We start from the raw sequence: 17,452 nt of genomic DNA on the forward strand, positions 1-17,452 counted from the left end.
AGCACGTTCATGGGGCCATCTGCTTGTCTTCAAACAAGAGCGCTGGGGTTCAGGAGAGGAAAACCCAAAACTCCGTCCTTGAGATGCTTGCTCTGTTTGCCGAGGAAATAGGAGTTGGAAGCAGCTCTGCTCCAGCGCTTTCCCTAACCCCGACGCTGCCCCGTGCTGATTCATTGATTTGGACGGGTTATATACTGGGAGGGGAAGCATGAATCGCACTCGGCTCTCTTGCCAGCACGGAGCTGTGCTCACTCGGCACTCGCGGCTGCAGGACACTTGGGTAAGTCTCCTCTCCACTATCACCCCGGCGAGCGTGGCCCCGTGCTCCTGGGACTCTCGGGGCAGCTCCGAGGGGTGGCGGCGTGGCAGTGGGGTGTGCGCATTCAGCATCTTTTATTTGATGGAGAAGTTTGTCTTGCAAGGGTTCTCCAACTAACTGAGCCTGCTTAGGCACTGTGGGAGCTGAAATAGTTACATAGGCAATGTATCTTAAATAATAACCCATAAAGAAAATCAAGGGGGGGAAAAGTAACATTTAGGGGGAGCTGAGGTTAGGAGCAGTGGGATGCTGAAGATCTGAATGTTAGGGAATATTCAGCCCCTTGCTCTGTAAACTTTTTGTCCCCAGAAGAAAAGAGGAGATAAATTGTTTTCAGCTGCCTTTCCTGAAGGGTGATCCAGCTTGGATGCTCTCTGAGCTGCCTTACCAGGGAGTGACATGAGCAGGGCTTTTGATGTGCAAAGCTTTTGGGGAAGTTTATAAACGGCTTGCTATAAAGAAATCTGTTCTTGGATGGAGATTGTTTCCATATGGGAAACATAAACTGTGCTGGCTTGTGGAGGGTTCCTCCCTTACCGCTGGAGAGCCAGCGTCTTCCCTGGAGGGAGCCTGGGGTGGAGGGCACGGGCTGTGCCACCGGCACCCTGAGGTGCTGTGCCAGCTGGGGGGGGCCGTGCCCAGACCCCTGCACTGCCAGACTTACCCATCTGGCTGAGCTGTGCTCAGGGATGGGGGGGGGGGCTGTGGGTTTTCTCCCTCCCTTGTGCCACTCGAAGCTGTTAGCGGGGGGCTGCTCTGTGCCAGCCTGGCATGAGGCTGCTGCTTTGATCTACGGAGAGGGGAAAGCTCCCGGATCAGAGGAGGAAGAAGAGGGTGTCTGTGGTGGCTGTCCTTGTGGAATGATGGAGGACCGTGCTGTAGCGCCCTCGCTCCCCCTGGGCTCCAGGGGCCCCCCAGGCACTACCCCTGGGACCACCCTGCACACGGGTGCTCACGCTGGACACCCTGCTCTCACAGCCAAAACTGGCCAGGGCTGAGACCTTCTGCTGGGGATGGGGTGCAGACAGGGGCACCCTCATACCCAGCCTGGGCTGGGGAGCTGGCAGAGGGCCCCCTTGACCCAGGCTGCTGCAGGATCAGAGCTAAAGCATGTCTGGGCAGCGGGTGCCGGTGCTGTTCTTGGCTCCACAACAGGGGCTCAGAGCCCTTGCTGCCGGGCAGAGCCAGGAGGGTGCTTGGGTGTGCCGGGGGGGGATACCTTCTTGCCCCACCCAGCATCCCTGGGACCTGCTCAGCTGTGGGTGCTGCAGGCTGGCTCCAGTGAAGGTCTCAGTGGTTCGATGGTGCTGAGAGGCCAGCACCACTGGTAGCAGCTCACCACACTTGCTGCAAAACAGGAAACCAGCATGCTCCTGGCCACTGCAGGAGCCAAGCAAGGGGGACGCCAGGGATGCCACTAATAGCTGTGGTATGGCTGCTAGGCGCCACGGCCCCCGGCTCTGTCCTGTCCTGCACTCCTGCCTGGGCAGTGCCCAGCCCTGCCTGCCCCCAGCCCCCCTCTGCCTCGCTGCCGTGCTGGGGCAGGAGTGTGGCTGCAGCCTCAGTGGCCCTTTCCAGGGAGAAAGCAGCACCCATCCCTAGCAGCAGCCCTGGGGGGGCTGAGAATTTGCAGGGGCTGAGCCCCCCCTCCTTTGTTTTTGCTGCAGGCTCAATGGAGCGGGGAGGCTGGTGGCAGTGGCTGCTGCTGCTGGTGGGCATCCAGCTGGCCGGTGGCCAGTGCCCGGAGCAGTGCCAGTGTGTCCGCACTGCCCAGGTGGAGTGCTCCGGTGCCGGCATCACCACAGTCCCCAGCCCCATCCCTGCAAATGCCGTGACCCTCCAGATCATCAACACTCACATCACTCAGCTGGGAGACGCGTCCTTCCGCAACGCCTCCCTGCTGATTGGGCTGCGCATCGAGAAGAACAACCTGTCGCGCATCAGCCCTGGGGCCTTCAAGCACCTGCCCGACCTGCGCTACCTTAGCCTGGCCAGTAACAAGCTGCAGGAGCTTCCTGTGCAGGTCTTCGAGCCACTGGACAAGCTGGAGTCGCTGCTTCTCTCCAGCAACCAGATTCTCCAGGTGGAGCCTTCCCACTTTGCCCATCTGAGCAACCTCAAGGAGCTGCAGCTGCACGGGAACAACCTGCAGGAGCTGAAGGAGGGGGTGTTCGACCAGCTCACCAGCCTCACCAAGCTCAACCTGGCCAGGAACAAGATCGACCGCCTGCCGCCCCAGGCCTTCGAGCGGCTGGCACGGCTGCAAGTGCTGCGGCTCTACGAGAATCGGCTCCGGCAGATCCCAGTGGGCATCTTTGATGGGCTGCCGGAGCTGCAGGAGCTAGGGCTGCACCAGAACCAGCTGGAGACGCTGTCCCCAGAGCTCTTCGTGCACAACGGGAACCTGCAGAAGCTCTACCTGTCCAACAACCTCATCACCGCCCTGCCGAGCGGCGTCTTCTTGCCTCTGCGCGCCCTCACCAAGATCACCCTGCACGTCAACCGCCTGCGAGACATCTCCCCCGGTGCCTTCGGGCCCATGCCTGACCTGCGGGAGCTGTGGCTCTATGAGAACGAGCTTTCCACCCTCCCCACTGCCGTCTTTGGCAACCTCACCCAGCTGCAGCTCCTGGTCCTCAGCAAGAACCAGCTGCGCTCGGTCGCATCGGGGGCTTTCCGGGGTTTGGGGGAGCTGCTGGAGCTGTCACTGCACTCCAACGCTCTGCGCCGCCTGGACGCCCAGGTGCTGGAGGGGTTGCCCAAGCTGCAGAACATCTCCCTGCACCACAACCAGCTACAGGCGCTGCCACGCGGCATCTTCAGGGCCACCCCGGAGCTGCGGCACCTGCAGCTGCACGCCAATGCCTTGGAGTACCTGCCCGCCGGCATCTTCTCCCCATTGGCCACCCTGCGGGAGGTGAAGCTGCACAACAACTCCTGGTGCTGCGACGAAGGTATCCTGCCCCTGCGGAGCTGGCTGGAGGACAACCCTCATAAGGTGGGCGACACACCCCCTGTCTGCACCCAGCCCCCTGCCCTGCGGGGCACCCCCATCGCCCGGCTGCTGCGGGACCAGCTCCTTGCTTCCCAGCCCTCAAGTGTCTCTCCCTACCCCCTGGGGAGCACCCTGCTCCCTACTCACCCCTCTGAGGCGGTGACACCAGAGCGTACCTGGACGGAGCCCCCCGTCGGGTCACCGGTCTCCCCCCAGGAAGAAGAGAAGGGGGGATGGTGGGGACTGACGCGCACACAGAGCGGGGTGGTGGTGGCGGTCATTGTCCTGGTGTGCGTGGCCCTGCTTGCCGCTCTCGTGGCGCTGGTGGTTTACGGATGCAGGAAGAAGAGCCATGTCGTGCTCATGAGGATGAAGGCACCCAACGAAGCCTGAGACCCTGGCAGACCCTGAGGGGAGCGGTGCTGGTGGGATATCCTCTCCCCACTGGGCCAAGGGACATGATGGCAGCTCAGCGTCAGCTGCCCTTGCTGATTGGGATGGGCCAACATTACCCCATGTGCTGCACGTCCCCCTGTCCTGCTCTGCTTTGCCCTGTCCCTGCTCTGCAGCAGGGCATTCCCCCCACCCCATGGATGCCCTCTGTCCCCAGCCCCCCCTGCCTCCAGCACAGCCTCTGTGCCCATTCCCTGCAGCAGCTGGGGTGTGGGGTGCTGAGAGGGACGCCCTGAGCAGGGAGCCACAGCCTGGCTGTGATGGTGCTTACTCCGAACAACAGGACTTCCCCATCCTTCACCTCACATTGGCCCCTCAGCATTGCCTGCCCTTGCACTACCTGCTGCCCTCCCTCAGCCCCTCTCTCCCCATCTTCCCGCCCTCCCCACGCCTTCAGCCTCTGCCTGCGCAGGCAGGTGCGAACCGTCACGCAGGGCCAGGAGCTGAGTGAACGCCTTTGCCTCCAGCACGTCCTTGTGTTGCTTTGTAGCTCGCTTGCATCCGGGCGGCGATCCCCGCTGGGCTGGGCTGCCTGGGCCCGGCGCTGCTGCTGGGGTGGCACACCCTGAGTAACTCGCCCGCGTCCAAGCTGCCCTCCCTGCCTGCAGGCAAGGCGGGCCGGAGCACAGCCAGCATCTTCCCCTGCCTCGAGCAGCCTCCTGCTCCCCCCGCCCTTGCGCATCTCCTGCCAGGAGAGGTGAGGGGCCACGTGTCGGCGTGCGGGCGCAGCGGCAGATCCCCTGACTGCTTGCCTTGTGCTGGTGCTAACCCTGCTGTGGCTGTGCCCCTCCCTGCAGTGCCCTGCCCCAACCGGGCAGGGTGGCCGGGGGGGCTTGCACCAGCCCCTGCTGCGGGGGAATTATAGAGGTGGGGCGATGGGTGCGAAGCACGCACAGAGCTGGACCCGCTGCCTGGCTGTGCTGGCCGCCCCTTCCACAGGGGCACGTTGCAAATGCCCTTTCCCCTGTGAGGGCTGTCTGCCAGGGACTGGGAGAGGCTCCTGCGCTTGTGCCCCAGCGCTACTGGAGCATACCAGGACTGCTACCCCACGGACTGCTCCTGCTGCGCCCCATCCTGCTCCTCGCAGTCTCAACACCCTAGTGAGCAGCCTGGCCCTGCTATGCCTGGCAAAGCTACATCCTCTCCTCCTCTCCCCTCTTCCTCTTCCCACCTCGAGTGTCCCCCTCTGTGTGTGTGTGTGTGTGTGTGTCCCCGGTCCTGCCACCTGCTTGCAGCCCTCAGGCAGTGAGGATGCTGGTGGTGCACGCCAGGTTGGGGGTCAGCAAACACTGGCTGCTCCACAAATCACAGGCAGGGGCAACACTGTCCCCCAGCAGCACCTGTGTCCAGTGGCCACCGCGCCTCCTCCAGCCGTGGCATGGCCACAGAAGAGTCCGGCTCACCTCTGCACACAGTGTGGCGGCACCAGGCTGCCTGGGGATTGCTGCCACGGCACAAGGGTCACCCTTGGCATGCACCCCATAGTGCTGGCTGCTCATGGGACCCCGAGAGCCGGTGTTGGCACAAACAGCCCCATGCTTGTGCACATGATGGGATGCTCCTCTGGGCTCAGACCTGCATGGTGGCGGGAGACAGGGGACTGTGCTGTGGGGCCGTTGGGTGCTGCTCTGTGACCTCTCCATTAAAGCACGGTTGTCCACTCCCAGTGCCAAGAGCTGTTTATTCGCTCCTCCACAGTGCACAGCTATCTGCTAAGAGAGTTTTTCATGTTGAGGAAAAGCCCGTACAGGCTGGTGGGGCTGGTAGAAGATGAGTGGGCAGGGCTCTGCCCTGGGGTGAGGGATCCCAGAGGGCTCAGCCATCCAACAGCAGCAGGATGGCTTTTGGAGAGTGAGCTGGAACCTGGGCAAGCTTCTCAATGGAGACACTGACTGCCTCCTGCGCAGTCCTTTCCCTGGGGCCGGGCCCCGAGGGTTTCCCTAGCTCCCTTCAGAGCTGGCTGCCACTGGCTTGTGTCAGCTGTGTTTCTCCATGTGTCACTGTCTGCTCCATCTGTCTGGCTGAATGCACATAAGTGTCCCTCCTCCTGCCCCTGGGGGTGTCTCCGTGGCCACTGCCACCCCAGCCCATTCCAATGCAGGCCCTTGCAGGGCAGCCCTGAAGGTGGTATATGCTGCTCCCCCAGGCAGGTCACAAGCTCCCAGGGAGTCCAGCTGGTCCACAGGTCCCTCTGGACATCCCACTGCTGGCTGGGTGCATATCCCAGCCTGCAAAGCACCTGGTACATCTCAGCGTGATGGTCTGAGTGTGGTCCCCTCCCCATGGCGTTGCTTTGCCTTGCTAAGCTGCGCCTGGTCCCCTCCCTCGTCCAAGGGGTATTTGCTAGCACCATTTCCCAGTGAGATTTAATAAAGTCTAGGAGGTCTCTCGGGGGGCTGCTGGAAGCAAATGTGCTGACCTTAGTGTGGGACTGGTGCCACCCATGACAGCAGTGCCCTGCCACTGTCCCAGGGCCTGTGGACAGCCGGGGCTGGGACCTCACTTCCCTGCCAGGATGCTTGCTGGTGGCTGCCTCTGGCCTCACCTCCAGTTCCTCTGGGGACTGGGGAACGGGTTATTTTTCGAAGCACTCCAAGGACACGGGTTGTTGTTGCCGATAAGCGGTGAGGGGCAGCTCCGCCCCAGCAGGAACAGCTCATTGGCCGCCTTCCCATCCACACCAGAAAACATCGTCCTGTCTCAGCAACCAGCGTCCCTGCAAAGCTGTCGCAGGCTCGTGGCAGTCCCCACGATGCCACGCTCGGTAAGTGGCAACCGCTCTGCTCGGGTAGTTTGGGGGGGGCCTGGGATGGGTGGGAGCCGCTGTTGGCTCTGCGTGAAAACAAATGAGATGGAGGAAAGGAAAAGCCAAGCGCAACACTGCTCTCGAGCACTGGTGTAAGTCCAGGACAGGGCCACTTGTGTGGGAGTCTGCAGGTGGGCATCACTGTGGGGTGGGCAGCATCCCCCATCACATGGCAGCACTGGCAGTTACCCCAAGTAGGGAGGGACTGGTAGGGGTCTAGAGGCCACTGTCTCAGAAAGTGCCTCCCGTGAGCTGGGAACAGATGTTTGGTCAAGCTGAATATCCCTCCGGCAGGTTTGATGCTACTCTGGTTGCTTGCAGAGAAAGAAGTACTTGATGGGCGATTAGAAACACAACCCGTGGAGCCTGCTCCTTTTGTCACTGAGCGCGGAGCAGCCCTGCAGTGTTGTCCCTGTCACCCAGTGTGTGCAGCACACCTCCGTGCTTCACAGGGACCTTTTGTGAGGCTGCGGGTTCCCCTGAAGCCCCCACGGGACCACACAGGTCCTGCCTCAGTCGCTGCTCTGCAGTACGCGGGGACCTTTGGCAAGGGTGGCACCATCCTGGTTGTCACAGGGTGGGCTGGACCAGGGTTGGGACACAGGGCAAGAGCTCCAGCCCAGTGCATGGGGCAGGTGAGGAGAGATTTGGGAGGGAAGCACTCCCCGTTCCTGCAAGGGGAGCACTGGGGTGGTGCAGGGGGCAAGCTGAAGGGATGTCCCACAGCCAGGGCAGATGCCCACGCTGGCAGAGCCCTAAGAAGTTGCGTTCCTGGCTACAGAAGCCCCTTCCCCAGCAACGCCCACCTGCAGGTGCAGATTTTTGCCCTGCCAAGGCAGGGGATGAGGCTCGGCTCCTTCTCCAGTGCAGGCTGGCAGTCTACATGCTGCTGGGGCTGGGGTCCCTGCTGGTGGGGGGGATGCCCCCACCCTGCCCCCCTGCCTGCCAGTGCTACGACACCTCCAAAGTCTTCTGCTCAGAGGAGAGGATGCAGGAGATCCCGGCAGGCCTGCCAGGGAACGCCACCCAGCTCTTCTTCGTGGAGACGGCCCTGAGCAGCATCCGCAGCGGGGCCCTGGGCTCCAGCTCCACCCTCACCAAGCTGGTTTTCCTCAACAACAACATCCAGGAGCTGGAGGCCGGCGCCTTTCGGGGGCTGTCCAGCCTCACCGAGCTGGAGGTGTCGGGCAACCCCTTGCCAGCAATCAGCCCGGGGGTGCTGGTGGGGCTGCCCAGCCTCATCAAGCTCTCCCTGGGTGCCAACGCCATCCGCTCCCTGCAGCCAGGGCTCTTCGCCACTGCCTGCCGCCTGCAGGACCTGCGCTTGCCGGGGAACAAGATTGAGGCGCTGCCCCCCGGCATCTTCCGCCTGCTCCGGCACCTCCAGACCCTGGACCTCTCACAGAACATCCTGGCCGAGCTGCCGGCCGGGCTGCTGGCCCCCCTCGCTGCCCTCCGTCTCCTCAAGCTCAGTGACAACCTGCTGGTGCGGGTGCCCCCCGGTGCTTTCAGGGCGCTGGGCCAGCTGGCCGAGCTCCACCTGGATGGTAACCGGCTGGAGGAGCTGCCGGCCAGTGTCTTCACGGGGCTGGGGGGGCTGCGGCGACTGCAGCTGCAGCACAACGCCCTGGGCAGCCTGGCCCCTGACATCTTCGCTGGTCTCCCCAACCTCACCGTCCTCAGCCTGGAGGGCAACCGCCTGGCCACCCTGCCCGCCACCCTCTTCACCAGCATCCCTCGCCTCCTCCACCTCTCGCTGGCCCGCAACCAGCTGGAGATGCTGCCCCAGGGGCTCTTTGCCAACCTGTCGGCACTGCAGACCCTGGCGCTCTCACACAACGCCATGGCCCACCTCCCTGCCGGGGTTTTCCAGGGGCTGACGGGGCTGGCAATGCTGCAGCTGAGCTACAACACTCTCTCCAGCCTGCCGCCTGGGCTGCTGGCTGGGCTGCCCGTCCTCACCACCCTGGCACTGGACCACAACCGCCTGGCCCGCCTGCCCCCGGGGCTCTTCGATGCCAATGAGGAGCTGGCACACGTGGGGCTGGGTGACAACCCCTGGGCCTGCGATTGCCACCTCACCTACCTCCTGGGCTGGCTCCAGGACTTCGCTGAGCCCCTCACCCATGCACAAGCCTCCTGCGCCAGCCCGGCTGCCCTGCAGGGACGGTCCCTGCTGGAGGTCCCCCAGGGGCAGCTGGAGTGCCCGGGAGCACCCAGTGTCCCACCAGAGGAGGGCTGGGATGGGGCGCCGGGTGAGGATGGTCCAGGGAAGTGCATCTACAGCAACCCCAAGGGCACTGTAAGCGTGGCCTGCAATGCCACGAGCTGCCAATGGCTCAGCCTTTGCCTCCCTCCTCCTCCTCCCGGGCAGGTGGCGGGGCCGAGGCCTGAGTACCAGGGCGCCTGGGTGCTGCGCTCCCGCTGTGGCATGCTGCAGGTCAGCGTCCTTGTCACGGCACAGAGCAGGGACGAGGCCACATCGCCAGGTCTCCCTGCTGCACCCTAGGGCTCAGGCAGGCATCTGCTTCTGCTCTGCTGTTGCTTTGGCCACTTCCAAACCAGCCTGGGAAACAGCACCTCATCTTGTTCTGCTACCCCCGCCGTGGTCACCGAGCTCTCCACAAGAGCTGGCCTGGTGATATTTATTCTCCTACCCATGCATTTCCTGTGTATTTCAAATATCATTAAAATGTATATATTACTTCTGTGCAACCAGTTCCTATGGAAGAGAGAGGAAACACTCTTTCCCCCCCCACCTCTGCCTGTGTATCTTGGGGAAGTGGTGAAGGTCCAACAGGGACTGGGCTGGGGCTGTGCATGGTGAGACATGGGTGCCTGGCAGTGAGTAGGTGCTGGTCTCCGGCATGGTCCCCTCTGCCTGTGGCAGCTCTCCTGCCCCACCTCCTCCCGTGAAGGGCGCGGGCCGCCTGGCTGCAGGGTGGGCTCCAGGCCAGGGGTCTGCACCAGCAGGTCCTCCATCACCCTGGCAGGGCTTGGTCTGCAGCCCCGCAGTCTGCCCCACAGAGGTTTGGAGACCCGTGGAGATAGGGCACGAAGTGCCGGCAGCACTGCCCACCCAGGGCATGGCAGGTAAGGTGGGTGCTCCCCCCCCCCAAAAAAAAAAAAAAAAGGCAAGTGTGGGTGCATGCACATGCGTGTGTGTGAGTGCGTGGGTGCGTGTACGTGTGTGTGCAAGGTGCACGCCCAGCAGGCTGCAGCGAGAGCCCTTCTCCCGGCGCGGAGGCCGGGGGTCGCGGTGCGATGTTGCTGCACCATCTTGCGGCCGCTGGGACACGGGCTCTTCTGGGCCAGGCAGAGCTGGGAGACCCTGCGCCGGGCCACCCGCCTCTGAGCCAGCCTTTCTAGCTCTGCTCGCAGGGACCGGGGAGCTGGGATCCTTGCTTTGGGCTGCGCTGGTTTTGCTGCCAGGCTGTGCACCTCTGCCAGCCCCTTCCCGCCTGCTGCCCAGCCGGAGGACCCGCAGCGAAGCGGGGGCTCTGTCTTGTGTGCGACACCAGCCGTGCCCTGGGCTGCCAGCCCCATGCTCCTGGGAGGAGGAACGCTGCACCCCCGGACAGCCTGTCCTGCCTGTCCTGCCCAGCCAACCTGCTGCCTTCCCTGCACAGGGACTGCCACCCTGCTGCGGCCATCTCCCAGGTAATGCCGGTGTGGCCAGTTCCAAGCCTGGACCGGGGATGCTGGGGCTGGCTGCAGCTTCACAAATCCTGGCACAGCTGCCACACTGCGTGGTCCATGGCCTGGGCAGGCTGGTGTCACTCCTACTGCAAGCACTCTGGCCTCTGCCACCCTGCAGCCTCTGCAGCAGCCTAGCACTGAGCGGGGACCTGGATGCATTTGGGATTGACATCGGAAAGGGGTAAGGCTGTTGAAAACATGCACTAGTTGGGAGTGTTTTTTAATTTTCCAGGAAATCCCAGAAGCACCAGCTGAACCTTAATGAGAACAGGTGAAAAACAAAGAAGAAATGCAATTAGTGCAATTATCCAGTGGGAAGCAATGGATGCATTTGTCATTTTAAGTCTTTGACATGGTGTTTCTTCCCACAAGACACCCTGTACCAGCCAGGAGCCCCAAGTGTCACTGTGGGGGGGTCTTTGGCTTGTGCTAAGTTGGAGGCAAGTGCAACACTCAGCCCCAGCCTTACCGCTGGTGAGGAGTGGGGCTGAGCCCAGAGCCCGGGTGTCAGCGTATCTGGCCACAGATGTTGTCCCTCTTAGAAGCTTAAACAAATGGCTTCAAAGCAGCACCTTTAGCTACATAAGCCACTTCCTGAGGAAGGAAACAGCTGGATATTTTTAATAGGAAAAGCTCTAAATAGAACTCCTTTCTGTTGTGTTGGTGAGGGCAGTGCATGGGAAGCTGGTGGAGATATGGGACTGCAGAGACCATCAGCTACAAAACAGGCTGGCCTGGAGATCTTCAGGTTTCCCTGGATGTGACTAGTCAAGTGGCGCCAGCAGATAACACCTAGAGGATACGTGCCTGCGTCCTCTCCGAGGGGTTTCTGTGATGGCCTCCCACGATGGGGGCACAGCTCTGCTGCCTGCTCCCCAGCCGTCCCTTATCTCCCCTCGCAGAGCTGCGCCCTGACCTTGCACGAAACCAAGCCCTGCGCCTGGGCCACGGATAAAGAGCTGGCCAGGTGATGGGACCCCGTCTGGTGGCCTTGCTCCTCACACAGCGTGACTTGCTCCAGCCGCTGGACTCGTTCGCAAGCGCTCGGCCAAGTAAGTGATGCAAAACGCTTTTTTTTCTCTTTGAAATGTGCCGGGAGGGGCGGCTCTGGGGAACTGTTGATCATTTCCTTGTAGCAAGGAGCAGGAGAGGCTGCAGTGCTGTGAGCTGGGGCTGCACCTCCATGTCCCTGCACTCCTGGGGAGTGGAACAAGCAGAGGACTACACTGAGGTCCATTGCAGCGAGACAGGGTGAGGGAGGGTTTTAAAAGAGTTTTGCAGTTCAAGACTGTTTATTTTCATCCCCATGCACTCAGTCCAGCCATTCCCACCATTAACCCAATTGTGCTGCCCCTTTTGCACCTGCACCCCCAGCTCCTGCAACCAAGTCTCCCTGGGGAGAGGATGGGCAGGGATCAGCAGCGGCTTCTGCCCTGGAGAACTCCATGGGGCAGCTGGCACATACCTCACCTCCCATTGGTGTCCCTTCAAATCCAGTGGCTTCCAGCCTCCTGCATTTGCTGCTCTCAACATTTTTCAGCAATTAACTTTTCATAGTATATTTACCCCCCAGCATAAGTTTTTTTGCATGGTCAGCTTTGATGGACACCCAAGAAGCAACCCACAGCCCTTTCCCTTGCTCCCACCCAGGGCTGTGAATCACAAGCTGGAAACTATGGTCCCAGTACAATGCTCACGGCTGCTAGGTATTACAGAGTTCATCTGTGGACATTTCATAGTCTTTTAACAAGCCTTGCTCTAAAGCTTGGTTGCTGCTCACAAGCTAACCATTTCTGTCTGACAGAGCTGCATAACCAAGGCCAAAATATGATGTGATTAACAAGAATTCTGAAAAGGAGATGCTTAGAATCAATGTTTTAAATGACTCCCCTGAACTGAGAGAAGCACCAATGAAATAGCAAGTCCACCCAGCACAGTGTAGAAATTCTGAGTAAACAAGGTCATCTGGTCTTGGCTGGCTCCTGGGACCTTTTCCAGTCCCTCATTAGCAAGCACAGGGCTGATTGCTTCTGTTGTTGCATGAATGGGCTATTGCCCTGCTGAGTAACTGGACCTACTGGGGCAGCGCTAATGGGCAGCAGCACTTTGCCTTCTTCACCCAGACAGATGCTGAGCCTACAGCCCAAACGTGGGAGGAGGAGGGCTAGAGAACAGACTGTCCAGCCCTTGCCCCTCCTGGAGCGTCTCCCAGTGGCATGCCATGAGCTGGCTTGCTCTCTTCCTCCCCATTCCTCAGTACCGACGGCCGTGAACTCTTGTAAATGCAGTGTACGTTGGCTGGTACAATCTCTCTCTTTATCATAAAATGAGCTGTGATATCTGAATAGAAGAGTCCCAAGAGCTGAACAGCAGCATAGTACATCAGCTGTGGACAGAGATTTTTTTTTTTTGTTCTTCATAACTGATTTTTGAAACCTTTTTTTCAGGACAATGTACCAGAATTTCCTTTTCCTTTTCTTCCTCTCCTTCCATCCCCATAAATGCCAAGATCAAATCCTGGGTGATGATCCATATGAAATGCCCAAAGACTACCAGGAGGTCTACAGAGGGACAAAAAATGATGTCAAAGAGATCCCAAAGATTGCAAAGCCCTTCATTTCTGAGATTATCTTTGTGCAAACCAGCATCACTGCTATAAGGAAAGGTGCCTTTGGGTACATGCCTAACCTGATCAAAATTTTGTTTATTGGCAACAAGATCAAGACAGTTGAACCTGGAGCCTTTGATAATTTGCAGAAGCTGAGGGACTTGGAGATCTCTGGCGCCTCATTAGAAGAACTAGCTGTGGGCACTTTCCAAAACCTCCCAAACTTGCAGAGGCTGGAGCTGAGAGATAGCCACCTCAGATACATCCCCAAAGGTCTGTTTGATGGGCTGGAGAACTTGAGAGAGCTCTCCCTGCACATCAATGCAATCCCTTCTCTTCCAGAAGGCCTTTTTGATTCTCTCCTCAATCTAACCTTTTTGGACCTGGCTAGAAACAGGATCACAACTCTTCCTGGGGATGCCTTTAGCAAACTCCCCCAGCTGCAAGTCCTCCGGCTGTATGAGAATGAGTTGCAGGACCTCCCAGAGGGGCTGTTAGACAGTCAGCTGGGGCTGCTGGAGCTCAGTCTCCAGAGGAACAGGCTCAGGACATTGCCACCCATGCTCCTGAGGAGCCTGTCTCACCTGGAGAAACTCCTCTTGGACAACAATCTCATTGGGGTACTCCCACCTCAGGTCTTTTTTGGTTTAAACAAATTGAAGCTGCTGACTTTGGGTTCAAACCACATTACAGAGCTCCCCTGCTGCCTTTTTGACATCATGCCACACCTGTGGGAGCTGGACCTGGGCAGGAACAGTTTGGCCACACTTCCAGACGGCATCTTTGTCAACCTCACATCTCTCGGCAAACTCATCTTGTCCCACAACCAGATAGCAGCTCTACCAAAAGGAGCCTTCGCTGGGCTCAGCAAGCTCTCAGACCTTCAGCTGGACACAAATCAGCTCTCTGCTGTGGATGATGAGGTCTTTGTTTCTCTGCCAAATCTGAAAACCCTCAATCTTCGGAAGAACCAGCTGGAGAGTGTCCCCCGAGGGCTCCTGGACCCCCTGAAGAAGCTGAGCTCAGTGTATCTGAGTGGGAACCCATGGAGATGTGACTGCAACCTCTGCTACCTGCACAGCTGGATCCTGGACAACAGTGAGAAGGTCAAATTGTCCACCCAAGTGTCATGCAAGAGTCCACCCCACCTGACAGGGCAAGCGGTGACATCTCTGAGGGACGACCACTTAATTTGCCCAGCTACGCTCCCTCTTTCAGCTTCTTTTGCTCCATCTCTGTCATTCACCTCCACATCATCACAAGGGTTGTCAACCTTGCTGTCACATGGCGCCTTGCCCACTGCAGTGCCAACCGCTCTGTCATTGGCAGCCTTTCCCATCATGGCACCGCCAACCATGCTGTCGCCTGTGGCCACCTCTGCCATGTTGCCAACCGTACCAAAGGAGGCCTTCTTCACTGCTCCATCATCAGCCATGCCATCCAAGGCCTTCATCACCACCCCATTACCAACTGTGCTGCCCAAGACCTCCATCACCACCCCATTACCAACTGTGCTGCCCAAGACCTCCATCACCACCCCATCACTAACTGTGCTGCCCAAGGCTTCCATCACCACCCCATCACCAGCTGTGCTGCCCAAGGCTTCCATCACCATCCCATCACCAACTGTGCCACTGAAGGCCTTCAACCTGTGTCCAACTCCAGCCATCATAAGCCTACAGCCTCCTGGGGCCACCACCCCAGAGCCTGCGCTGTCCACTCTAGCTTCTGCCACTACACTGATGCTTACCAGCCCTCTGGCAGCCGCCACCGGAGAAGTGCCTCCTGCTCTTCTGGTGCCCACAGAGAGGCCAGCCACCATACCGTGGGGCACACCCAGCATCTCCATTGTCTCAGCCTCCCCCAGGGCACTTTGGCCACCCCGCAGGGCTGCTGTGCCAGGCACAGTCCCGCTGGCCTCACACTCCCCATCCCACCGTGCTCCTGTGCCAGGCAGGGAGCAGGACTGTGCCGCTGTGTGGGGCTTGTCCACGGTTGGCACCTGGCCCGCTCCCACAGCCCCCCAGCATGCTCCCACCCCTGCAGGCACCATCCTGCTCCCGACGCCTCCCGTCCCCCTGCCGCCAGACCATACGAGCCCCTGGCCGGCCTCCCCACCCCTGGCCCCCATCGGCCGTCGAGCCTGGGGCTTCGCCCTGCGGTCCAGCCCGCGGCACTGCCGGGTCTCCCTGGCCCTGGGCCTGGCCGCGCTGGTGCTGCAGGCAGGCTGCGTGCTGCTATGGGGGATGCTCGCCCTTCTCCTTCGCCAAGCCACCTGCCGCCGGGGCCGCCCGGTGCCGCCGGTGAGGCTGCTGAGCCTCCACGCGCTGGCTGCCCCACGGCCCCCCGAGCAAGTCTGGGCACCGCTTTGAGCTTCGCTGCCCTGGCGTGACCTGGGCAATGCCCATCGTCCTCCTGCGGGGCCTGGAGCCATGCTGGCGATGGGGTACGTAAGCCATGGGGTGCAGATCGTCCCCCGGCGGTGGGTGCCCAGCACCCAGGCTGCTTTGGTGTGCCTGCCAGCTGGCCCCCGGAGGTGCTGTGAGCCTGGGGAGCCTATGCACGATGTCACTGCCTGACGGGCCCTTCTGCCAAGCGACACTAGATGGCATCCCGACACAGGCAGTGGCTGACACCGCCTGCCCAGGGCCACTGGGAGCAGAGAGGGCGACCAGTGGCCCTGGAGGCACCGCAGAGAGATGCTGGAGACCCCTCAGCCGACCAGCTGGGGACCTCGCTGGACATCGGGCACGGCCCGCACTTTGCTTGCAGGGTCTGGTCGCGGCTTCTGTCTGCATCTCCTGCCCATCCCTGGCAGGTACCTGCAGCGTGCAAGCAGTCCTTGGGGAAGGATGTCCCAAGGCTTCCCACCCCACGCCTGCCTTACTGCCCACGTTATGTTACGGGATGTTCAGTGCTGGTATGTCTGTTGTAACACTCTGACCTCTTCCCCTCCCTTTCTCCGGTTCCTCGTCACTGATATTAAAGCCTCCCCTGCATCTCTGCTGTGCACTGAAGGTCACAGAAGTGTTTTCATCCCAGGGCTTTTCTCGCTGTGACCTGCTGCGGGGGACTCCTGTTGCTTGCTGGAGTGTGGGGTCCCGACTCAGTGCCGGCCATCAGGGGCTGGTGTAGGACCAGGGTTGCACACCCTCCTGCAGGCAGTGACATAGAGGGACAACAGACATTATTTTCTTCCCCCTGTTAAATCTCATGCCCCTGAAACCTCTCTGCGATGCTGCCTGCCCTGGCCTCTCTGGAACAGTAACGTTTGAGCATGGTCAGCCACCTGGTTCTCATACCCTAACTTCACCTGATGCTGAGCCCTGACTGCAGGCTGGGCACCGGCTCTTCAGAAGCTCAGGAGGAAGAGGCTAATTCTCCTTGTAACTGAAGGGTTGATGTGAGCTTTTACCTCTGCAGTCCTGGGCTGCCACCAGGGCCAGGAAAGCACCGAACTTAAACAAAAGTGGCTGTTTCTGCGGGTTTTCTGCCATTGCAGAAAGTGCTGACACTTTTACTGGAAAGGTTTAGCCCAGGAGATTTTTGATCTGATGAACACAGGGGTTGTTCCTTGGTTTGAGTCTCTGGGTACCTTTATTTTGCTTTATTTGGACATGTGCTGGGCAAAGAGCTGCAGGGAAGCAGCTCAGAATCCTCCTGGCCAGGGAGACCCGAGCGTCCCAGCTCCCCTGCCTGGTGCAAGACCAAAGGAGGGGGAAAGGGGCTTCGTGTTAGGGTATGTGCCTGCGGATATGCGTTAGGGACCTGGATATATGTCTTTGCTAAGAGCCTGTGCAGTGTTACAGGCCCTTCGGCTGCTCCTTGAAGTCCTGCTGACGGCTGTGAAATACGGGAGGCGAGTGTGGGGCAGCACATCTGGGCGGGATGGAGCGAGCAGCTCCAGGGCCGGGGCTGGCACAGCGGGTAATGAGACGCAGATGAGGGGAGGGAGTGTTTTTCCTGGCAGTCCAGATGGGCTCGACTTAATACTTGATTTAGAGGGTTTGAAAGCGGGGCCTGGCTGCCGGGGAACAGACCCCGAGCACTTCCCGGGGCGGCGAGGGGGGGTCTCCGCTGGCTTTTCAGATATTTAATGGCCCAGTGCAGTCTAAACAGGGAAGTACTTCGGGGTGAGATTAGCACAACATAATCACATCTTAAAAGGTCTTCAGAGACACAAGGCACGTCCGCTCTTATATTAATTACTTGTTATTAATAAAGCTGGGGTCAGGCTTGAGGTGTTCACTCTGGAGCGTGCTGATTCCCTTTGCAGAGCAGTGGTGTATCCGAAAGTCTCCACCTGCGCCCGTCCCGCTCCGGAAACCAAATGGCCAACATTCCTACAGCCACCTTTAAAACTAATTTGCCCCATAATACCCCGAAAGGGCCACATCTTTCTAAGTGCCCAGAACACCTCCGAGTGCTGTAAAATAATAATAGCCAGGGTGTTCTCAGCACGGGAATTTCCTGCTATGATTGATTTCTAATTTGCAATGAAAATACAGCCGCCTGCATTCCCGAGGCCAGGCCGGTGCAGCTGGCTCTCAGGCAGGAGTCGGCTCCCTCCAT

General features: G+C 59.8%; 3 protein-coding genes across 4 annotated transcripts; all 3 read left to right on the forward strand.

Moving 5' to 3' along the window:
- The first annotated feature begins 139 nt into the window (after nucleotides 1–139).
- Nucleotides 140–5,428, forward strand: LRRC15 (leucine rich repeat containing 15). The gene is made up of 2 exons (XM_075761219.1): nucleotides 140–280; nucleotides 1,987–5,428. The coding sequence occupies exon 2, from the start codon at nucleotides 1,992–1,994 to the stop codon at nucleotides 3,705–3,707; it is 1,716 nt and encodes a 571-aa protein (XP_075617334.1). The 5' UTR covers nucleotides 140–280; nucleotides 1,987–1,991; the 3' UTR covers nucleotides 3,708–5,428.
- Nucleotides 5,429–5,541: 113 nt separating this feature from the next.
- CPN2 (carboxypeptidase N subunit 2) lies at nucleotides 5,542–9,275 on the forward strand. Its single transcript, XM_075761218.1, has 2 exons — nucleotides 5,542–6,531; nucleotides 7,439–9,275. Exons 1-2 carry the CDS (start codon nucleotides 6,211–6,213, stop codon nucleotides 9,080–9,082), a joined length of 1,965 nt encoding a protein of 654 aa, XP_075617333.1. The 5' UTR covers nucleotides 5,542–6,210; the 3' UTR covers nucleotides 9,083–9,275.
- Nucleotides 9,276–9,969: 694 nt separating this feature from the next.
- LOC104633661 (uncharacterized) lies at nucleotides 9,970–17,120 on the forward strand. 2 transcript variants are annotated; one of them, XM_075761220.1, is made up of 2 exons: nucleotides 9,970–10,453; nucleotides 12,720–17,120. In XM_075761220.1, exons 1-2 carry the CDS (start codon nucleotides 10,272–10,274, stop codon nucleotides 15,250–15,252), a joined length of 2,715 nt encoding a protein of 904 aa, XP_075617335.1. In that variant the 5' UTR covers nucleotides 9,970–10,271; the 3' UTR covers nucleotides 15,253–17,120. The 2 variants fall into 2 exon arrangements, with proteins under 2 accessions (XP_075617335.1, XP_010298232.2); XM_010299930.2 differs by lacking the exon at nucleotides 9,970–10,453 and adding an exon at nucleotides 10,464–11,324.
- The last annotated feature ends 332 nt before the right edge of the window (nucleotides 17,121–17,452 follow it).

This window comes from Balearica regulorum, chromosome 9 (assembly GCF_011004875.1).
Source record: "Balearica regulorum gibbericeps isolate bBalReg1 chromosome 9, bBalReg1.pri, whole genome shotgun sequence".
In the NCBI taxonomy this organism is placed as follows: Eukaryota; Metazoa; Chordata; class Aves; order Gruiformes; family Gruidae; genus Balearica; species Balearica regulorum.